This window comes from Atractosteus spatula, chromosome 6, assembly GCF_055471065.1.
Source record: "Atractosteus spatula isolate fAtrSpa1 chromosome 6, fAtrSpa1.hap1, whole genome shotgun sequence".
Lineage (NCBI taxonomy): Eukaryota > Metazoa > Chordata > Actinopteri > Semionotiformes > Lepisosteidae > Atractosteus > Atractosteus spatula.
This window is the reverse complement of record NC_142711.1, coordinates 19,476,664-19,499,904: the sequence shown is the minus strand read 5'-3', so window position 1 is coordinate 19,499,904 and position 23,241 is coordinate 19,476,664. Positions and strand designations below refer to the sequence as shown.

The 23,241-nt window shown below is 50.6% G+C and overlaps 3 protein-coding genes across 5 annotated transcripts in view; 2 read left to right on the top strand and 1 right to left on the bottom strand.

Annotated features, from left to right (window-relative positions):
• Positions 1 to 6,619, top strand: part of slc43a1b (solute carrier family 43 member 1b) — a 33,230-nt gene extending 26,611 nt beyond the window's left edge. For both annotated transcript variants that reach the window (XM_088919279.1, XM_088919278.1), the window contains exons 12-15: positions 100 to 229; positions 1,479 to 1,552; positions 1,745 to 1,868; positions 2,263 to 6,619. In XM_088919279.1, the coding sequence (XP_088775405.1) occupies positions 100 to 229; positions 1,479 to 1,552; positions 1,745 to 1,868; positions 2,263 to 2,442 (508 nt within the window). In that variant the 3' untranslated portion in view covers positions 2,443 to 6,619. The remainder of the gene's footprint in view (positions 1 to 99; positions 230 to 1,478; positions 1,553 to 1,744; positions 1,869 to 2,262) is intronic.
• A 486-nt stretch (positions 6,620 to 7,105) lies between these two features.
• On the bottom strand, positions 7,106 to 12,370 carry med19b (mediator complex subunit 19b). 2 transcript variants are annotated; one of them, XM_088919364.1, is made up of 7 exons: positions 12,296 to 12,370; positions 12,009 to 12,193; positions 11,379 to 11,501; positions 9,932 to 10,065; positions 9,446 to 9,542; positions 9,185 to 9,279; positions 7,106 to 7,875 (listed from the first exon to the last, which is right to left on the bottom strand). In XM_088919364.1, the coding sequence occupies exons 2-7, from the start codon at positions 12,106 to 12,108 to the stop codon at positions 7,807 to 7,809; spliced, it is 618 nt and encodes a 205-aa protein (XP_088775490.1). In that variant the 5' UTR covers positions 12,109 to 12,193; positions 12,296 to 12,370; the 3' UTR covers positions 7,106 to 7,806. The 2 variants fall into 2 exon arrangements, with proteins under 2 accessions (XP_088775490.1, XP_088775489.1); XM_088919363.1 differs by having other exon boundaries at positions 12,009 to 12,313.
• A 1,810-nt stretch (positions 12,371 to 14,180) lies between these two features.
• tmx2b (thioredoxin-related transmembrane protein 2b) lies at positions 14,181 to 22,928 on the top strand. Its single transcript, XM_088918898.1, has 8 exons — positions 14,181 to 14,537; positions 15,568 to 15,628; positions 16,739 to 16,852; positions 17,308 to 17,384; positions 20,295 to 20,401; positions 20,665 to 20,730; positions 20,921 to 21,050; positions 21,285 to 22,928. The coding sequence occupies exons 1-8, from the start codon at positions 14,349 to 14,351 to the stop codon at positions 21,450 to 21,452; spliced, it is 912 nt and encodes a 303-aa protein (XP_088775024.1). The 5' UTR covers positions 14,181 to 14,348; the 3' UTR covers positions 21,453 to 22,928.
• Positions 22,929 to 23,241: the final 313 nt, after the last annotated feature.

Here is a 23,241-nt window from a genome sequence, read left to right as displayed (position 1 = left end):
ACTGTTAAGAACTTGGTGTTGTATAGTAGGAACATCCAGAGTTAAATCTGTTTGTGCTCACTGAGTGCCAGTTCCATGTGATTGTTGTGTCCTTCACAGCATGTCCAAACCCCCACGGAGAGACAGCAAGATCCAGAAGCTGACCAATGCCATGAGAGCCTTCATTTTTACCAACATCCTCCTCGTTCTCTTTGGAGTCACCTGCCTCATCGACAACTTGCCTGTACAGGTAAAGAATATTCTGGCATACCTCTGTGCAGACAATCTACCCGCACTTTAACAACACTGCACATTGCACACCTGTCTCATACAGAACTGATCTCTGCAGGTAACTGTGAGCACACTGACACACCTGTCTCATACAGAACTGATCTCTGCAGGTAACTGTGAGCACACTGACACACCTGTCTCATACAGAACTGATCTGCACAGGTAACTGTGAGCACACTGACACACCTGTCTCATACAGAACTGATCTCTGCAGGTAACTGTGAGCACACTGACACACCTGTCTCATACAGAACTGATCTGCAGAGGTAACTGTGAGCACACTGACACACCTGTCTCATACAGAACTGATCTGCAGAGGTAACTGTGAGCACACTGACACACCTGTCTCATACAGAACTGATCTCTGCAGGTAACTGTGAGCACACTGACACACCTGTCTCATACAGAACTGATCTGCACAGGTAACTGTGAGCACACTGACACACCTGTCTCATACAGAACTGATCTCTGCAGGTAACTGTGAGCACACTGACACACCTGTCTCATACAGAACTGATCTGCAGAGGTAACTGTGAGCACACTGACACACCTGTCTCATACAGAACTGATCTGCACAGGTAAATGTGAGCACACTGACACACCTGTCTCATACAGAACTGATCTGCACAGGTAAATGTGAGCACACTGACACACCTGTGTCTCAGTTAACCTGCCTTCGAAACTCCAAAGACAAGTGCATATCAGCTAGTGCTCTTACGACCCCTGTGGGGTACAGTGGAACACCCACCTGTCAGGACTGCAGAATCAGTTTGTCTGTTCTCTAATTCAGCTGCAGGTGATGGCAAGGTAGACCAGGCGTTCCCTCCTCCGTTCGCCTGGTTCCTGAATCAAGCAGACGTTTCCATATCTCTGTAAATTGTCGACAGCCGAAGGCAGTGGCAAAGGGCTCAGTAGACCTGTCATCGGATGAAGCTCCTTATGCCTTAGCAGAGTGAAGTGCTCGTTTTTGCTGTAGCACTATGGAAACGGCGGGAGTGTGGGGTGAAATTGCACACTAACACTGTTGCCCGTCATGAAACACTCGATCACAACTCGTTTACCGCAGTAAACGGTACGCTGCTCCTCCAGAGCGCTGCAGAAGGGGAACACACCGGTCCTTTTACACTTACCGTATTGTGCAAGTTAAGGCTCTAATGCGGGGTGTGTTTTACTGGACCGGCTGAGCCCCCGTCTTTCTCCCTTCACAGATCGTCTCCTTCATCCTTCACACGATGGTCAGAGGCTTCATTCACTCATGCTGTGGGGGGCTGTACGCTGCAGTGTGAGTATCCCAGCCGGCTGACGGGCTCTCCCTGCGTCTCCGTCGCTGGGGACTGGACTGTTTTGTAACATGAACGTTGTGGAGATTGGCACTGCGCCAGTGGGCACGTTGGTCAGTGTGTCAGCATACCTGCCAGTCACTGAGCGAATCAGTGTCTGGTCTCCACTACCCTCATCCCTTGTTCTCTTCCAGGTACCCCTCCAATCACTTCGGTACTCTGACTGGGCTGCAGTCCCTGATCAGCGCCGTCTTCGCTCTCCTGCAGCAGCTGCTGTTTATCGCCATGGTGGGACCTCTACATGGCAACCCCTACTGGGTAAGAGAGAGGGGTTAATACAGTCCAGACACACTGACTGGACACTACAGGACATTAACACTGCACTGAGTGAGAGGGGTTAATACAGTCCAGACACACTGACTGGACACTACAGGACATTAACACTACACTGAGAGAGAGGGGTTAATACAGTCCAGACACACTGACTGGACACTACAGGACATTAACACTGCACTGAGTGAGAGGGGTTAATACAGTCCAGACACACTGACTGGACACTACAGGACATTAACACTGCACTGAGTGAGAGGGGTTAATACAGTCCAGACACACTGACTGGACACTACAGGACATTAACACTGCACTGAGAGAGGATGAGCTTGTGAGATCTATTTGCATGAACAGTGACTCTTATTTTTCCTCCCGATCACAGATCAACTTGGGTCTCCTGATTTTCTCCCTAACTGGGTTCCTGCTGCCTGGTTACCTCTACTATCACCGCCGGAACCTCATCCGGGAGAAGGCTGAGCAAGAGAGGGGTGCTGCTGGCCTGTCGGAGAGCAGCAGTCTCAAGCACCACAGCAACGGGCAAATAGCAACAGGAGACGCCTAAGGAAAGGACAGCCTTCAAGAAGGATTCAGGAATATGGAAAATAATAGTACAAGCAGGTTGTGAAATTGCATCTGGCAGCTCCAGGACTGAGAATCAGACTGGGACACACATATCCAAAGACCTACAAAATGCAAGGCTCAGAACTTGCAAGCAACGGGAGAGGTGGCACTTGACAGGGTTTTGAAAGCGTCTACCAAATCCTTTTATTCAATCCACAGCTGAGCCAAAGACCTTTTGTAGATAGAAACATACGCATGCTAGACTGGAACACAAACCATTATTTTGTCACTATTCCCTACCCCTTAAAGCATTTAACAATAGGTTTTTGTTTTAGCAGTGTTTTTCACGTTTTTGCAGTGGGTTGTGTTCTGTGCTGCCGTGGAGAGTGATAATTGTTCTGAGCGCCAGTGCTGTACGCAGCTGTCTGGCACTCTGTGGCATCAGTACTCAAAAACATCAGTCAGCGTGCTTGTGATCATCATCCCTCCTGTCTGTCCTGCTCAGAGAGACTGAATTCACTCAGGAACAGGACACACTGATCATCATCCCTCCTGTCTGTCCTGCTCAGAGACTGAATTCACTCAGGAACAGGACACACTGATCATCATCCCTCCTGTCTGTCCTGCTCAGAGAGACTGAATTCACTCAGGAACAGGACACACTGATCATCATCCCTCCTGTCTGTCCTGCACAGAGAGACTGAATTCACTCAGGAACAGGACACACTGATCATCATCCCTCCTGTCTGTCCTGCACAGAGAGACTGAATTCACTCAGGAACAGGACACACTGATCATCATCCCTCCTGTCTGTCCTGCACAGAGAGACTGAATTCACTCAGGAACAGGACACACTGATCATCATCCCTCCTGTCTGTCCTGCTCAGAGACTGAATTCACTCAGGAACAGGACACACTGATCATCATCCCTCCTGTCTGTCGTGCTCAGAGACTGAATTCACTCAGGAACAGGACACACTGATCATCATACCTCCTGTCTGTCCTGCACAGAGAGACTGAATTCACTCAGGAACAGGACACACTGATCATCATCCCTCCTGTCTGTCCTGCACAGAGAGACTGAATTCACTCAGGAACAGGACACACTGATCATCATCCCTCCTGTCTGTCCTGCACAGAGAGACTGAATTCACTCAGGAACAGGACACACTGATCATCATCCCTCCTGTCTGTCCTGCACAGAGAGACTGAATTCACTCAAGAACAGGACACACTGATCATCATCCCTCCTGTCTGTCCTGCTCAGAGACTGAATTCACTCAGGAACAGGACACACTGATCATCATCCCTCCTGTCTGTCGTGCTCAGAGACTGAATTCACTCAGGAACAGGACACACTGATCATCATCCCTCCTGTCTGTCCTGCACAGAGAGACTGAATTCACTCAGGAACAGGACACACTGATCTCTGCTCTGTGCCGCACAACCAGAGAGACTAATTTCTTATGCGAATCGAGATCTGGTGGGCCTCAGCGGCGTCAGAGGGAAGGATTCCCCACGGAGCAGCTCCTTAAGGATCGACCGCTCGGAAGCTGAAGAAGCTCAGCCCTCTCCTTGCTGCAACAGAAAGACCTTCTTGATTGTTTCTGGATCCTGATCATCCGGGCCATTTCAAGCGAATATAAAAGAACTGAAAACTGAAAAAGCTCACTGAAGAAAATCGCTGATGCAGTTACAACCCAAGTCAGAGAGAGCTTAGCAAGAGAAAGCAGAGAGATTGGCCTTTCACAGACATGTAGCACTCACCACCCACTCCCTCCTGTGCCCCCCCCTCCTTCTGGCGTGGTTTGGTCCGGATTCCCTATGGTGACAGTCACGTGGACCAATCAGCACTATGTTGTGCTTGCCCCCCTTCCAGTGTTGTGGCGTGGTTTGGTCCAGATTCACCATGGTGACAGTCACAATGGACCAATCAGCACTATATTGTGTTTGTCCCCCTCCAGTGTTGTGGCGTGGTTTGGTCCGGATTCACCATGGTGACGGTCACAATGGACCAATCAGCACTATATTGTGTTTGCCCCCCTCCAGTGTTGTGGCGTGGTTTGGTCCGGATTCACCATGGTGACAGTCACAATGGACCAATCAGCACTATGTTGTGTTTGCCCCCCTCCAGTGTTGTGGCGTGGTTTGGTCCGGATTCACCATGGCGATGGTTATACTGACCAGTCAGCACTGGGATGTGTGGACAAGCAAACCTGTTATAAAATGAGCACTATAGCCTGCATCACTTGCATTGAAATATCCCAAAGAAAAGCTCATTAGGGTCGTAAAGACTGATGGGAGAGTCCCACAGAATGTATTTTTGGACCTTAATATTTGTTGTATATGCCTTGTATTTAATCAGTGCCTTGGCCACCTACAATAGAAAAACTACAACTCTCATAGGACACTGGAGGCTGTTGTCTCATGGTGGCTGCGGGGACTCATGGAAGATGTAGTTTTTAACATTTTGTCCGTAAGACTTTCACATCATACTTCAGGGAGCAAATGAACTTAATGGGGTTGTTATCATCATCGCTGTAAGCTGAAGTTCCTCTTCACCTGTGAGAGGGCAGCCCTTTACCAAATTTGCTTTGTTTTGCTTGAATAATTTAATGTCACACTAAATTCAGATACTCAACATGAAAGCCAAAGACACAAAAAGTGTTATTTTATATATTTCTGTTCTGAAAAGATTTGCTTTAGAATTAGTTTCCATTTTTGTTTTTATTTATTCACTCTGTCTTCATTTTCCGTTACTTTTTTGTTTATATTACCCATTCTAGAAATATGTTGCCCAATTTTCGCATTCATTGTAATAGCAACATCAGTTCTAAAGGCACATAATGAAGTAAAGGCATCTATGCTTCTGTTGTGTGAGGTGTGTGACAGGAGAATACAGCTCTATGCAAAGGAGTCACTACTTATGGCACCTCTGCTGATATTGTCAGTGTGATCAGTACATCAGTCAGTCAGTGTGTCAGTAAGTCCCTATATAAGTCAGTATGTCGATAAGTCAGTGTGTCAGTAAGTCAGTCAGTATGTCAGTAAGTTAGTCAGTAAGTCATTAAGATGGTAAATTAGTGGGTCAGCCAGTGTCAGAACTATAAATGCGTTTAGGGGTAATATAGTCATAAAAAGTAGGGGTATTGTGGCAACATAAACTCATTTTTTTAAATTATTTTAATTCCAAGGGCTGTGAATGACATATAACTCCCATGGTCCACCAAGGTAACCTTTTCCACACTCAGACAGGAGGTCTGTGGTGTCACAGCCTCCAGGGATGGGTTGCTGATGAGATGTTTGTTGGGTTTTTTTTGGCGTGTAGATCTGTAAAGCCTTTATCAGAGCCATTTACAGTACCGCAGAGCTGGCGGGGAAGTTTCATGGGAGTTGTGTTTTTCCCCCTAATAACTTTGTGATGGTAAAATCAGGAAGTGTCTGTAATATCAGTGCCTTAATCATTCTGCAATGAAATCGACAGATCCCATGATGCACTGCTGCATAAGAACCTTACACTTGACGTCACAGCAGCGGACCCGATAAAGGGCAAACATTTCCACAAATATTTGCACAGTCTATCTCTTCAATCGAGCACACAGGTGTACACCTTTGCATAACGGAGGAGTACAAGTGGTGCAAAGTCACGGGCTCTTTTTTAGTCACATTTCCTTTCCATACTTTTCAGTAATGCCTCAGGGAGCACGAGTTCAAAGCATTTCATTGTGACTGCCGTGAACTATTACTGGGAAAGGCGTGCCTCGCTGAGCCTGAACAGAGCTAGGAGGCACGCTCTCTCACTGCGTTGTTCTTGCGAGTATAGTACAGGAGAGCTCCAAGGCCCTGAGGGCTGCTGTCCAGCAGGATTTATACGTCTCCCTCTAAACCTCCAGCTTCCTAAGAACAAGGAGAGGCTACAACCTGTCCGGTTCAGCAAGTAGAAGTAAGATCAGAAAGTTTCTGGGCCCCAGGCCAGCAGGTGTGCCCCCTGGTGGAGACAGTGTGTCAGCAGGGTAGCATGCAGGGAGAGAGCCCTTGGTAAAGAATACCTTGCAGGTTCGTTGTGTAACCTGAATTATATACCTGTATTTTTGTGTTTCTTTTTGCGGTGCTGTCATGAAAATGAACACTCAACTGTCTTTAAAATGCAATAAAAGTCAAAGGGTGTTATTCAGCCATGTTGTGACTCAGCTGCTGTTCTTTACCCCTGGCCCAGCAGAAGGAGACCAGCAGAGACGAGCCCCTCGCTTCGTCACGTCTGCCAGCCGCGAGGGCGCGGTGCGGTTTCACACAGCAAGGCAACAGGAATAACAAAACAAAAAACGGCCACTTGACAATTTAGGCCAGGGCTGGAGGTTTTCATCCCCATCCAGCTTTTGACAAGGTAAACCCGCTCACTACAGGCTGTACTGGACTGGATGAACATCAAAACCTGTACCGCGACCAAACCCCTGAAAAGGCCTGTCCGCGGGCCTTCTCTTCCGGGAGAACCCAGCTGCTGCCCCGCGCCCAGCAGACACGCAGTCCGAGCCCCGGCTGGTGGCCCTGGTCCCCTCCGGGGGCAGAAAGGCCCTGGCAAACGCTGATCCACAGAACTGGGGCTGCTTTTCGTCCTGATCGCACCTGACCGCCCGAGTCACACCCGAGAATAAAAACGACCACTCTGTAACAAACGGGCTTTATTGATTTCAAAAACAGGGCGTGTACTTTCTGAGGTGTACTGTTCCAGAAAACTGAACACACAGGACGAGGCACAGGCTCAGCAATGCACACGTTAACACTACTGGTTAGGAAGGTGTATTAGTGTGGGGGGGAGGAGGGGGGAACATTAAAAATGACCAGAATCCTTTACCCCAGGGGTCATGGTGAAAACTATTTCAGCCCAGATCTGGAGCCCGCTGTCCAGCAGCACGGAAGGAGGCGATGGCTGCGGACCGCTGCTCCCACGGGCGCGAGCCGGAGCTCCGGAGCCCGGCGGGTTCCAGGGTTTTACGCCGGCGAGACGAGGGCAGCTCTCCCTGCTCCTGCAGGGATTCGAACCTGGTCCGCCACTGCAGGGTTTTACATGGGCGACGTCACTCCTGCAACCTGCTCACGGCCCCCATTACACCAAGGATGCCCTGACGGACTCGGGCCAGCCCCAGCCGGGCGGGGTCCCAGCCCGATGGCACAGCCACCCGCGCTCCGAGGAAGCCGTCTTCGGCGGGGGCCCACAGAAAAAGCACAAACCCTGAAACCCGGGGGTGCGCACATGCACCCTGGCATGGAAGTGGTCAGAGGTCAGAGTTCAGGGGTCATTGTTAGCAGTCGATCCTAAGCCAGCTTAGGTCAGAGCCAGGTCAGTGGTGACTGGCAGTCGCGCTCACTATCTCAGGCTGTTGCTGCTGTTGGGCTGAGATCCAGCCAATCCAGGGTGATCAGGACTGTGCCGATTCTGGAACAGAAGACACCATAAAAGGAAACGGCTTACAAAGAAAAAAAGGCAAGCTCTTTCCCCGTGACGGGCCGCAGGGGCACCCGACTGGCTGAGCTCTAGGGTTATAGGGTCGAGCCTGGGTTGCAACAGGTTGAGCGTTGCTTAAACCGGCGTCACACTACAGGACGCTACACGACTCTACACGACTTCTAGTCGGAGAGCATGTCAAATTTATCGACTGCAGTTGCTGAATCTCACTGCCTTTCCTGTCCTGAGGGTGTCAGATTATACGACTAGGAAGCACAGGGGGGTGACTAATTAAACGATTCCCTCACGACTTTTTATGACGGTTCCAAATCTCGTAGCGCGCTGCGGAAGTACCGCGAGGTCGCCTCACTCTGGCAGCCAATCAACCTGGAGCACACCGGAATAGGAGGAAGAGCACCGCAGGAAAGTAAACAAACAACAACCACGAAACATCGCACGGACTTCTGTGCCCACTCCAGAGTTCGACGAGCCTCTCCTCCATTTGCACGGTCCCAATCACTCGCTTCCCTTCTTCCCTTGCAGCCACACTGTTTGCGCTGTACTTCCGGTTGAGCGCTCATCGGCTGCGACTGCCGCAGACACAAGAGCCCACCCCTGCGGCTTGTGACTGGCTACGTGAAAATCAAACCTGTCCCAGAGAGCCGTAGGGGCTGTTAAGAGCGCTGGGGGTGTCGCACTTCACAACTGACGGTATCGGGCGTGCGCCGCGACTCGCTGTGATTTTCTTACGATTATGTAAAAGAAGACTAGGACTGAAAATCCTAGGAAAAGTCGTGTAGTGTGACGCCGGCATTAGGGTGGGGTGGGATTAGTCAGCCAGGGCTCGTTGGGTGATACAGCGCCCCCCTGTGGCTACCCAGGTGCCTGCAGACACATGGTGTCAACAGCGCAACAGCGAGGGATGACCCTCTCCTCCCATCAGCCCTGATCCTCCAGTACGAGGCCGTGCTGCCTGCGACAAGGCCACTCTCACCCCCCCACCCCACTCTCCCCCGTGTGCGGTCACGGGGTTCACAGCTGCTAGCCGAGGTGTGGAAAACACGAACAGCAGCTCCACACAAGATGGTAATATGACAAAATAAACAGTGCAGGCACTAAAGACACTGTGGTTGAATACACTTATAAACGTGTGATTTCGTTCAGAAAGGTTTCTCTTTCAACAGCTGCAAGTGTCTGCACTGGGAGTCAGTTGAGTCCCTGGTACAATGCTTATAAAAATAAAAAATGGCCTGACAGGTAATACTGATGAACATAAAAAGGTAACAGATGGTCTTCTCACCTTCTTCTTTTTCTTATCTTTCTTCTTCTTCTTGCGGTCAGGATCGTCATCCCTCTTCTTCTTCTTCTTCTTGTGGTCAGAGTCGGAGGGCGTCTCTGGAAAGAGATGGGGGGCTGTGAGAGGACAGTGTGGCACTGTGTCCAGTGCACTGTGTCCAGTGCAGGACAGTGACAAGGCGGGAGGGGTCAGTCTGGACAGGAGACTGACCAGGCGGGAGGGGTCAGTCTGGACAGCGAGGGGTAGTCAGGACAGGACACTGACCTGGCGGGAGGGGGTCCTGGGGGCGGTGGTGTCTGTGCTTGTGCTTGCTCTTCTTCTTTGGTGGCTGGATGTGCATCAGTCTGTACTGCTCTGGCAGCTGGCGTGGAAGAGGAGAAAGTCAGCACGCTGACAGACAGACGCAGCTCTGAGACAAAGCCCAGTGCCCTGTTTCATTCGCGGAGTGTGACTCCCTGCTGTGAGGAGCGCAAGATTACACAGACCCATTCTCATTTCGTCTGTACACTCTGCAGGCTTCTTCGTGTTGAAGAGCAGTGCAAATCCAAGTGCCTGCGCTACGACAGGGATCTCATCTTCCTCTGGACCACCCTGTTCTGCAGTGTGTACAGAGAACGAGTGTCCCGATCAGCAACACTCCAGACAAGACAGACTCACTGGGCTGCTGGGAAACGCATACAGACTGACCAACAATGTGACAACACAACAACAGTGACACACACACGCACACACACACACAGTCAGACTTACCGGGCCAGTGTGCAGTCTGAAGCCGGTGAGCAGGGCTCCAGTGAGGGGGCTGAAGGAGTTGCCACAGACCGGAGGCTTTTCAATAAGGGAGCGAAGAGAGCTACCATCCTGAGAGCCTGGAGAGTCAATCATCCCTGGGAGAGACCGAGAAGGATTTAAACACTACAGTACATTAACACTGCACTGAGAGAGAGGGGTTAATACAGTCCAGACACACTGACTGGACACTACAGGACATTAACACTGCACTGAGAGAGAGGGGTTAATACAGTACAGACACACTGACTGGACACTCCAGGACATTAACACTGCACTGAGAGAGAGGGGTTAATACAGTCCAGACACACTGACTGGACACTCCAGGACATTAACACTGCACTGAGAGAGAGGGGTTAATACAGTCCAGACACACTGACTGGACACTACAGTACATTAACACTGCACTGAGAGAGAGGGGTTAATACAGTCCAGACACACTGACTGGACACTACAGTACATTAACACTGCACTGAGAGAGAGGGGTTAATACAGTCCAGACACACAGTCCAGACACACTCTGCTGCTGCTGGAAGAGGTGTTACTGGGACCAGTAGGGGGCACTCACTCTGCGGTCTGTGTGGGTCCTAATGCCCCAGTATAGTGATGGGGACACTACACTGTAAACAGGCGCTGTCCTTCGGATGAGATGTAAAACCGAGGTCCGACTCTCTGTGGTCATTAAAATCTCAGGGTGACTCTTGAAAAGAGTAGGGGTGTGACCCTGGTGTTCTGGCCAAATTTCCCCCTGGCCCTTACCCATCATGGCCTCCTAATAATCCCCATCTCTGAACTGGCTTCATCACTCTGCTCTCCTCCACACAGAGCTGGTGTGTGGGGAGTAGACTGGTGGTGGTGGAGGGGATCCCCATTATCTGTAAAGCGCTTTGAGCCAAGTGTCCCTAACAGCGCTGTTTAAGTGTCAGGAATCATTATTATCCAAAACTGGACAGATTGCCCCTGCCAGTCCGCAGACTCAATCGCAGCGCTTGTTCTTTCTCACATTGAAGTCACCGAGATGTCTCCCCAGGGCTGGGGAAACGTTGTAATGGGGTTTCAAGGAAGCACGATGGGAAAGAAACATTTCCAGAATCAGGGGCTCTTCAGCCAGCAGGGGACGAGGCGTCCAGAACAGCAGCGTGGGGTTTTCCACTGTGTAACCTCAGTTTAAAAAGCAAAACTAGTGGATTTTACACATGACAATAGTAATTAACAGGACATAATTACTCATCTGTAATATGCCGCTCTTTGCCTACGTGTACTGAAATATTCCAGTTTTCTGCCATGAATGAGGGAGGACGCTGTGCACATGGAGACGTCCGGAAAGTCTCTCGGCCTGAACCGAGAGCAGAGAGACAGTGGAAAGGACAGGCAAGACAGCAAGAGTGCTGTAACCCCAGCCATGTCTTACCAGGCAACTCGGGCAGGAAATTGCTGAGCTTCTCCTTCAACTTCTTCCCACAGAACTTGTTGTAGGCGTGCTCCAGGTTATAATGGGTGATCAGGTTAGTGTTCCCGGTCAGTTCATTCCCCACTGAAAGAAGGGCAAAAGATAACAGCTGTATTAGAAACTACAGGAACACTGCCTGACTGGACACTCCAGGACATTAACACTGCACTGAGAGAGAGGGGTTAATACAGTACAGACACACTGACTGGACACTACAGGACATTAACACTGCACTGAGAGAGAGGGGTTAATACAGTACAGACACACTGACTGGACACTACAGGACATTAACACTGCACTGAGAGAGAGGGGTTAATACAGTACAGTCACACTGACTGGACACTACAGGACATTAACACTACACTGAGAGGGGTTAATACACAAACTTACAATTGAAACGGAACAGCAACGAGACGTATTTAGTTTCAAGCACAGAATCATCCTCTCAAGCTCTGCACTGCTGTGCCCTGTACAATACATCTCTGAATACTTTTACCAACTTAAAAAAGAAACTATTGAATATTTTACTTCCTCGTCTGTAACGCAAAGTCTTGTCGAAGATGACTATGTGGGCGAGCGCAGTCTGTTTACCTGGAAGTTCCCGAAGTAAATAAAAAGGCTCATTCATCGCTGCGGGCTTCCGAAGAGGAGGCCCCTCATCCCCGAGCTGTGGTGGCATCTGTACCGCCATGGACACCTGATTCTGGGGTGGCGGCCCCGGCTGTTTACCCGGCCCGTAGCCCAGCGCCGAGGAGCCGGGGGGACCTTGAGAGTCGCTTTGTCCAAACAAAGAGAAAATTTCCGTCATCGATGCAGCAAAATGTTAATTTTAAGAAATAAACAAAATAAATAAATCGTGGAAATTTTAACACAAATACCACTAAACCACCGCACCGTGCTTCGCGTTGTTTTGCTCTGAATCCGTGAGCTTCCGTACGACTAAGCAAATTGGGCGCTACCGTCTTTCTTCATATATAGGCGACTCAAAATGAAGCAGTGAACCGCTGTTGCATGATTCAGATCAAATTTGCACACCAGACGCAATTACAATGGTGCAGACTTCTAGTGACGCATTCTCATTTTTATTTAAATACTGTATCATTTATTAGCATTTAGGAATCACCGGTCTAAATTCAGTGTCACATCAGTGAGCAAGCGAATATTACTAAAGGTGTTGTTCTTCCACTTAAGTACCTGTATTCCTCACTATCATCCATTATGGTGAAATGTAATGTTCTTAAACAGCCGAGAGTAGTCCATCTGCCCCGTCTATCCTGTTTGGCACTTGGTGGACAACTGATCCGAGAATCTCATCCAGCTGTTTCTAAACTCCCGCCCCCCTTTGTGTAAAGAAGAAGCTCCCGTCCTGATTGGAGGATCTCCTCCAGTGCTGTCACTGCACTGGCTTCAACAACAACGTGGCTGGGCTGCTTGCTCCACACTCCCGCCCCCCTTTGTGTAAAGGAGTGTCTCCTCTCCTAACTGGAGGATTACATCCAGCTGTGTCTTGCAAGACGTTACTGTATCAGCTTCAACAGCTAGACTGTTGTTTGACACTCTCACCACTTTGTGGAAAGGGTCACAGGTGTCACACAAACATAGCTGATTTGTGAAGGTTTTGTCCTACTGCCCACCCACCCGTCTCTTGCTGGTCACTCAGCTGTTCCTTCTCCTCGTTCTCCTCCATCGCTGCCAGAACCGCAGTGCTGCCTCAGGGACTCAGGGAGTCAGCCCCTTTACCTTTCTCTGTCTCAGCACAGAGCTGCGGTCATGTCTGAATCGCCTTTTGGTTTTTAGAGTAATTGTTTTGGTATTTTTTTGTGTATAACACTTCTTCTTTGGTATTTTGACAGTAGGTGTCAAACTATGTATTTTGACTATGTGTCAAAACACCACCCCCTGGAGCTCAGCAGGAGTGAGCCTGGTCAGTACCTGGAGGGGAGACTCCTGGGAAAGCTAAGACTGCTGCTGGAAGAGGTGTTAGTGGGGCCAGCAGGGGACGCTCACCCTGCAGTCTGTGTGGGTTCTAATGCCCCATTATAGTGACAGGGACACTATACTGTAAGAAGGTGCTGTCCTTCAGATGAGACATAAAACTGAGGTCCCGACTCTCTGTGGTCATCACAAAAACTCAAAAAGAGTAGGGGTGTTACACTAATGTCCTGGCCAGATTTCCCCCTGGCCTTTACCAATCATGGCCTCCTAATAACCCCCTCTCTGAACTGGCTTCATCACTCTGCCCTCCTCCCCACTGAGAGCTCGTGTGTGTGAGCAAACTGGAGCATCATCCAGGTGGGGCTGCACACTGGTGGTGGTGAAGGGGATCCCCATTACCTGTAAAGAGCTCTGAATGGAGAGTCCAGAAAAGTGCTATATAATAACAATAATCATACATTATTATTATAAACACTTATATAGCGCTTTTCTGGACACTAATAATACTCTTATATAAGTGTATAGGATTGTTTATTTAGGTTTAAGCTTTTGTGTTCATTTGACTGTTTATGTTAACAGATAGTTGACACCAAATTTAGAGGCGTATAGTTTCTGATCTTTACGGTACAATAAAAGGCTAATTTTACGTATAAATAAAGCTCATTCAAAAACTTCCCTTTTACAAGGGCCTTACAATGTATGTCACAATCCCCGATCAACCGAAAAAGTCCTATTCCTTTGTACAGAAGAGTGACAGCTGTAATATCCAATAATATCCAAGATGTCTCCACAGCTAACCAATCCGATTACGCTAGAGGCGTGGCTTTATGGCTGTTGTTTGTCCGCAGTGACCTCTCTTCACTTCCCCTTTAAATCTTCCCTGCGACCGCAGACTGTTATTATTTGTCGGCAGACAGACCTCTGTGTGCATGTTCGTCTGCACCAGCAATCTGCCGCATATATATGTAGTGGCACTCTTGTTTGAGAGTTATAAAAATGGCGTTACTTACTCCCCTCCTGGCGTTTCTGTATCACCTTCCCCGGGTGTACAAATGGCTGCTCAAGCCGTATTATGTGGCGTCAGTGTTTTTGTCGGTGATTTTCTTGCTGGTGCGAAAGACGCCGGGGATCTGTGAGCACTTGTCCACCACTAGAGAGGACGGCAACTCCTGCGACTTCGACTGGGTGAGTCACCGGAGGAGGACCAGGGCTTTGATATTAGAGCAGGCCGGTACCTCCGCGACTGACCGGCTGGTACTAGGTAGAGAGAGACACTCGCCAGTGAGCTCAGGTATTGGTCTAAGGCAAGTGTGGAGACAGAGGGCGAGCGGACTGTTAGGACAGGGGGAGAGGACGAGGAGAACCAGGGCTGGGGACCCCTGTACCAACTGGACCGGGTCTCCCCAGGACCAGGGCAGGGGACCCCTGTACCAACTGGACCGGGTCTCCCCAGGACCAGGGCAGGGGACCCCTGTACCAACTGGACCGGGTCTCCCCAGGACCAGGGCTGGGGACCCCTGTACCAACTGGACCGGGTCTCCCCAGGACCAGGGCAGGGGACCCCTGTACCAACTGGACCGGGTCTCCCCAGGACCAGGGCAGGGGACCCCTGTACCAACTGGACCGGGTCTCCCCAGGACCAGGGCTGGGGACCCCTGTACCAACTGGACCGGGTCTCCCCAAGACCAGGGCAGGGGACCCCTGTACTAACTGGACCGGGTCTCTCCAGGACCAGGGCAGGGGACCCCTGTAGTGTTTAGCACACAGCACTGGGACAGCAGGCAGCTGGTGTGTCCGTTGGCCCTGATGTGTTTACTGTACACACAGGGGGAGAGGGGGCTGAGGGCGGCCACTGGCCTGGGGTGATGGAGGGTGCAGGTGGGGGTGGGGTGCTGTGGGAGAGTGTGGGAGAGTGTGGGAGAGTGTGGGAGAGTGTGGGGTGCTGTGGGGTGCTGTGGGGTGCTGTGGGAGGGTGTGGGGAGCAGTGGGAGAGTGTGAGGTGCCGTGGGGGAGTGTGGGTGGGTGTGCGGTGCTGTAGGAGAGTGTGGCGTGTGCCGTGTGTAGTACCCCTCTGAGCAACCTGTTGCACAGTCATGCTGTAGCTGCTGAGTGTTGGTTGTGTTGCGATTGGTAGCTGTAGCAATGGCTGCTGTGGGCTGGTGCGTGTCAGTGTGCTGTCCCTGTCGCCCTGACGTGCTGTGTGCTCTACCCCCAGAGGGAAGTGGAGATCCTCATGTTCCTCAGTGCCATCGTGATGATGAAGAACCGGAGAGCCAGTAAGACACTCCTGTCACACAGTGGCGCTCGGACTCAGGTCCGGGCGCGTCCAGCTTTCTAACAGCCTGAGCGCTCAGGCGCGCAGTGGCTCTGATTCTTTAACAAACTGCAGAAGTGTAACACGTGGAGCCTGGCTCTGAGGTGTTTTATAATGAACTGTCCCTTTAATGAAGTGTATTGTTTAAAAGCTGATTATTCAGCTTAAGGAACATCCTATCTGGTTGGTAGGAAAACCAGAAGGCATCAGGCCCTCAAGGAAGCGGGTCGGACACCCCTGTCCTGATGCATGCAAACCCCAAATAATTTACTGCAGGCCACTGGACAACCAGTAGGTGGCGTCCTTCCCTCTAGACCAGAGTTTTCAAGCCAAGCCTCAGAATGGGGAACAGGAGCACTGTGCTGTAGGACATGCTGTCATTCAGATGTTAACCCCAGTGTCCTGACCGCTGGTCTTTACAGACCCAGGACACTGTCAGTGAGAGTAGGGTGCTGACCCCAGTGTCCTGACTGCTGGTCATTACAGACTCAGGACACTGTCAGTGAGAGTAGGGTGCTGACCCCAGTGTCCTGACCGCTGGTCATTACAGACCCAGGACACCGTCAGTGAGAGTAGGGGTGCTGACCCCAGTGTCCTGACTGCTGGTCATTACAGACCCAGGACACTGTCAGTGAGAGTAGGGGTGCTGACCCCAGTGTCCTGACTGCTGGTCATTACAGACCCAGGACACTGTCAGTGAGAGTAGGGGTGCTGACCCCAGTGTCCTGACTGCTGGTCATTATACACATTTAGTGCTGAGGATGAGAAGTAAACGGAGGTTCAGACTCCCTGTGGTCATTAAAAACCCCGGGGTGTTTCTTGAACAGAGAAGGGGTGTGACCCTGGCTCCTGGCCAGATTTCCCCCTGGCCCTTACTAGTCATGGCCTCCTAATAATCGTTTTGAATGCCTGTGTTCTTGCATATGGGCTGTGCACACACTTGAAATACACATTCATTCAGTGTCAGCAGGAGCATACACGTGGTATATGGTGTATAATGTGTGTAGGTATACTATGCTGTACACTCGCAGTTAAACCTGTTTACTGTATTAAAACCCTCTCTCTTCTCCAGTCACAGTGGAGCAGCACGTGGGGAACATCTTCCTGTTCAGTAAGGTGGCCAACGTCATCCTGTTCTTCAGACTGGACATCAGGATGGGCTTGCTGTACCTCACTTTGTGCATAGGTCAGTCGGACAGCTACTGTAGGTACTGCCGGTTCTAATACTCTAGAGCGCCCCCTCACTCTGTACAGGCAGAGTGGGGAACTGCAGTTCAATAATCCTTATTAAACTGGAGCGAGTCAGTGGACCTGTGCGATGTGAATAATCACTCCAGGAATTATTACTAAGTAATATATATGGCTGATGTTTTTTATGCTAAGAGACTTCTATTTGCAGCCATTTTACAGCTGTGTATCTTACTGGAGCAGTTCAGGTGAAGCACCTGGCTCAACAGCGTCTCACTTGGGATTCGAACCCACAACCTTCCACTTCTGAGTTGATTATGCTGGTCACAGCGCCTACTATTATAGCACATACAGTATTGTGGTTGTTGGCATTAATCCAGCAAAGATGTTGATGATGGGAGACCTACCAACACTAACTCTGCTGCCTGTTGTTGTTTGTGCTTTTTTGTCTAGTCTTCCTGATGACATGTAAACCTCCTCTCTACATGGGACCCGAGTACATCAAATACTTCAGCGACAAGACCATTGACGTGAGTGAGAACTCTCTCCTGTCACACACCACACACTTCAGAGATCAGACTGCTGAACGAGAGTGAGCACTCTCTCTCCTCTCACACACCACACACTTCAGAGATCAGACTGCTGAACGAGAGTGAGCACTCTCCTCTCACACACCACACACTTCAGAGATCAGACTGCTGAACGAGAGTGAGCACTCTCTCTCCTCTCACACACCACACACTTCAGAGATCAGACTGCTGAACGAGAGTGAGCACTCTCTCCTCTCACACACCACACACTTCAGAGATCAGACCGCTGAACGAGAGTGAGCACTCTCTCCTCTCACACACCACACACTTCAGAGATCAGACCGCTGAACGAGAGTGAGCACTCTCTCCTCTCACACACCACACACTTCAGAGATCAGACCGCTGAACGAGAGTGAGCACTCTCCTCTCACACACCACACACTTCAGAGATCAGACTGCTGAACGAGAGTGAGCACTCTCCTCTCACACACCACACACTTCAGAGATCAGACTGCTGAACGAGAGTGAGCACTCTCCTCTCACACACCACACACTTCAGAGATCAGACCTCTGAACGAGAGTGAGCACTCTCTCCTCTCACACACCACACACTTCAGAGATCAGACTGCTGAAAGAGAGTGAGCACTCTCTCTCCTCTCGCACACTCCACACTTCAGAGATCAGACTGCTGACGAGAGTGAGCACTCTCCTCTCACACACCACACACTTCAGAGATCAGACCGCTGAACGAGAGTGAGCACTCTCCTCTCACACACCACACACTTCAGAGATCAGACCGCTGAACGAGAGTGAGCACTCTCTCCTCTCGCACACCACACACTTCAGAGATCAGACTGCTGAACGAGAGTGAGCACTCTCTCTCCTCTCGCACACTCCACACTTCAGAGATCAGACTGCTGACGAGAGTGAGCACTCTCCTCTCACACACCACACACTTCAGAGATCAGACCGCTGAACGAGAGTGAGCACTCTCCTCTCACACACCACACACTTCAGAGATCAGACCGCTGAACGAGAGTGAGCACTCTCTCCTCTCGCACACCACACACTTCAGAGATCAGACTGCTGAACGAGAGTGAGCACTCTCCTCTCACACACCACACACTTCAGAGATCAGACTGCTGAACGAGAGTGAGCACTCTCCTCTCACACACCACACACTTCAGAGATCAGACTGCTGACGAGAGTGAGCACTCTCCTCTCACACACCACACACTTCAGAGATCAGACCGCTGAACGAGAGTGAGCACTCTCCTCTCACACACCACACACTTCAGAGATCAGACCGCTGAACGAGAGTGAGCACTCTCCTCTCACACACCACACACTTCAGAGATCAGACCGCTGAACGAGAGTGAGCACTCTCTCCTCTCGCACACCACACACTTCAGAGATCAGACTGCTGAACGAGAGTGAGCACTCTCTCTCCTCTCGCACACTCCACACTTCAGAGATCAGACTGCTGACGAGAGTGAGCACTCTCCTCTCACACACCACACACTTCAGAGATCAGACCGCTGAACGAGAGTGAGCACTCTCCTCTCACACACCACACACTTCAGAGATCAGACCGCTGAACGAGAGTGAGCACTCTCTCCTCTCGCACACCACACACTTCAGAGATCAGACTGCTGAACGAGAGTGAGCACTTTCTCCTCTCGCACACCACACACTTCAGAGATCAGACTGCTGAACGAGAGTGAGCACTCTCCTCTCACACACCACACACTTCAGAGATCAGACTGCTGAACGAGAGTGAGCACTCTCCTCTCACACACCACACACTTCAGAGATCAGACCTCTGAACGAGAGTGAGCACTCTCTCCTCTCACACACCACACACTTCAGAGATCAGACTGCTGAACGAGAGTGAGCACTCTCTCTCCTCTCGCACACTCCACACTTCAGAGATCAGACTGCTGACGAGAGTGAGCACTCTCCTCTCACACACCACAGACTTCAGAGATCAGACCGCTGAACGAGAGTGAGCACTCTCCTCTCACACACCACACACTTCAGAGATCAGACTGCTGACGAGAGTGAGCACTCTCCTCTCACACACCACACACTTCAGAGATCAGACCGCTGAACGAGAGTGAGCACTCTCCTCTCACACACCACACACTTCAGAGATCAGACTGCTGAACGAGAGTGAGCACTCTCCTCTCACACACCACACACTTCAGAGATCAGACTGCTGAACGAGAGTGAGCACTCTCCTCTCACACACCACACACTTCAGAGATCAGACCTCTGAACGAGAGTGAGCACTCTCTCCTCTCACACACCACACACTTCAGAGATCAGACTGCTGAACGAGAGTGAGCACTCTCTCTCCTCTCGCACACTCCACACTTCAGAGATCAGACTGCTGACGAGAGTGAGCACTCTCCTCTCACACACCACACACTTCAGAGATCAGACCGCTGAATGAGAGTGAGCACTCTCTCTCCCCTCGCACACCACACACTTCAGAGATCAGACCGCTGAAGAGACTAACTGCAGTGAGGACCCTGATCTGTAAGGCTAACTGGAGTGGGTTCTCTAATCTATAGGACTTTAACGGGGATGCCTAGGTGCTCTGATCACCTATAGCTACATCCCCGAACTGGCCTGTCCTCTCAGCTGTCTCAGCCCTGGGTCATCTTCATGCTGGTTGGGGTCAGCTTAGCCTGCTGTCCTCCTGGGCTCCTGTTGCAGGAGAGCTGTCCAGTGAGTGACCTGGCACCTCTCTGCAGAGAGCAGCCTAGGAACTCTAGGAACTGGTGGGGTTTTATTCAGAACGCGGAGGCTCAGGGGCTCTGAGTGTTTTGTCAGTGCAGAGCCTTTGATTGGTGTTAACGAGTGCCGATTGCTGTGCTAACGAGCTTGTCGATTGGTTGGGGACAGGAGGAGCTGCAGAGAGACAGCCGGGTGACCTGGATCGTGGAGTTCTTCGCCAACTGGTCTCCGGAGTGCCAGTCTTTCGCCTCGGTCTACGCGGACCTGTCGCTCAAGTAAGACGCCAGCTGGGGGACAGTGAGAACGCCGACACTGCTGGGACGCCACAGCGCCCCCCTCGCTGTACAGGCACTGCCGGGAACTGCACATCCCTGTGGTGTCAGCTACAGCTCTGACATGGACACTGGCATGACAGTCACAGCATAGGATCAGTGCTGCTAATGGAAACATTCAAAATGTTGATCAAAATGTTAGTATGTGAAACAAAATCTGTCCTCCACTTAAATGCTTGTTTTTCTTTCTCCTGTTTGTCTCTCAGGTATAATTGTGTAGGATTGAAGTTTGGGAAAGTTGATGTTGGCCGATATGGAGAAGTATCAAAGAAGTGAGTATATATGAGTATTTTTAATGTACTGTATTAACCCCTCTCTCTCAGTGCAGTGTTAATGTACTGTAGTGTCCAGTCAGTGTGTCTGGACTGTATTAACCCCTCTCTCTCAGTGCAGTGTTAATGTCCTGTAGTGTCCAGTCAGTGTGTCTGGACTGTATTAACCCTTCTCTCTCTATGTGTCCAGGTATAAAGTCAGCACGTCTCCTCTGACAAAGCAGCTGCCCTCTCTCGTCCTGTTCCAGGGGGGGAAGGAGGTCATGAGGCGCCCCCAGATTGACAAGAAGGGGAGAGCCGTGTCCTGGAGCTTCACTGAGGTAAGAGAGGTCCAGGCACTAGCGGCTTCATGATCACGAGGTTCTGGGTTCTGTGGCTCAGACTCCGTGCGTCACTCTTCAGTTTGATTCTGAGCCTGGTACTCCTGCAGGCCTGGCAGACTGGGCACCAGCAGGTCCTCTGGCGTTCGTCTCACTTCCCTTGGGTTCTGTTAAAGCACAGCTGCTCTGCATGCAAAGGCCCTGTGCACTTATGCACTACTCTTATCCATCCAGGAGAACATTATCCGGGAGTTCAGTCTGAATGAGCTGTACCAGAAATCCAAGAAACTGTCCAAGAACCGGGAGGAGAAGCAGGAGACGCAGTTCCCCACAGTGCCAGAGGAGGGTGCCACGGAGACAGGGGAAGAGGGGGCGGAGACTGAGAGCAAGAAGGACAAGTAGAGCCCCTGTGTGAAGACCTCACAAAGACTGGGCAGGGATATGCAGATGAGTTCTGGGGAGTGGGAAGGAGAGGAGCACCACTGAGATGGAACCTCTTGAACAGGAGAGGATGTTTTATTTCCTATTTTAAAACTTTTAGTATTAGCTATGCTGTCCTATGTGAACAGACTTATTTTGTGTGTTGTTTTTAAATTGAGTTGGTGAAATAAAATTTACTGTTGTCATCAAGGGCTCCAACCCTCTCCCACCCTACCCTGACTTGTTTTAAAGTGAAACAGGTTTTTGCTGCAGGGAGAAGGGTTTCTTTTTGGGGGGATGGGAGGGTTGACTGAGGGAGAAGAGAGAGACAGGGATGGGAAGGGAGGTTGGAGCAAAAGACGGAGAGCAAATTTATTCTCTAGGTCTCTGCTTGAAATACTGCTGTGTGCATTCGCCTGGGTCCTCCTGTTGGAGACACTGCTGGCTCTTAGCTGTCTGCGTTACTCTGGGAGTCCGGTCCTGTGTCCTCGTGTCAGACACACTGCTGGCTCTCACCTGTCTGTGTTACTCTGCGAGTCCGGTCCTGTGTCCTCGTGTCAGACACACTGCTGGATCTTACCTGTCCGAGTCCAGGCCTGAAGCTCCTCCTCTGAGTCTCCCCTGAGACCCTGGTCCTCAGCACAGATGACCAAGCAGCTCCTGCAGGGATCTGGACCCCTCCTGTAGCGCCTCGGCGATCGACCCCAGTCCAGATCGACCCTGCCCCGTCGCAGATCTCTTGTGCAACGCCTTGTGAGTCGCTTTGCCCCGCTGCCATTTCTTAGCTGTGGCCAATCAGGTGACAGGAGAGAGTTCCTGCTAGGAGCCCTACCTCCCAGTAGCTCTAACTCCCAGCCCCCCTAGAGTACACGTCCCTCGCCACCCCTCGTTACTGCACCCCCCCACCAGGAAGGAGGCCCTGGTATGCTTTGATTGAAACCATGCTCAATTGTAAGGGCAAAAACAGTTTAATATTTTATTAGATCATGAATAGTTTGATTAGTTTAGATCTTAACTCATTAACTGAGTGTTCCTGTCTAATGCCTCCCAAAGTCACTGACAATGGATCATGAAGTATTAGAAGTGGTTTGTGGTTGATAACAGGAGTTAAAAGAGAGGGACGATGAAGGGCAATGGTGGAAGGCAGCCGGTTGCTCCCCCCCAGGCATGCTGGGAGAGAGGCTAGCTCTTGGCCACCTTTCATCGCCCCCTTTCCAGCATCTTTTGTGACTTCAGCAGTCCAGTCTTAAAGGATTTTGTTTTTGCTATCTTTTCTAATATCCATTTTTCTAATTTATCACCTTTTTTTTTAAAGATTTTAGTCCCGGTTTAGTTTGTAGCACAACGCCAGGCTGCCAGCTCTTGTGATGTAGGCCAGGCTGTTTAATCTAATGTTAAGTGTGGATCAGGGGGAGGGGGGGAATAATTCTGTGGAAATTAAAACACTGTAACCTTGAAGCAAATGTTCAGCGTGGTTCTTTCTCCCTCCTCCTCGGCAGGTTAGGATGCAGGTGTGGCAGCTTGAATGAGGAGGAGGATGAGGATTGCTTCTCTAGCCTCTGTGCCATTTCACTGCTGTTAGTGGGATAGCATTGTCCACACCTTTCTGAATCTCATTAAATGGTGTGCTGCAGAGAACCGATCTTTAAGTGTGGCAGAGTTGTCCACGGTCTACAGAAAGACACTGCTTGTGCCTGTAATCCGCATAGGATCAAGTCCTGGTAGGTAAAGGGACAGCTGCAGTGGGACAGTGCAGAAACCAGTGGTGGAC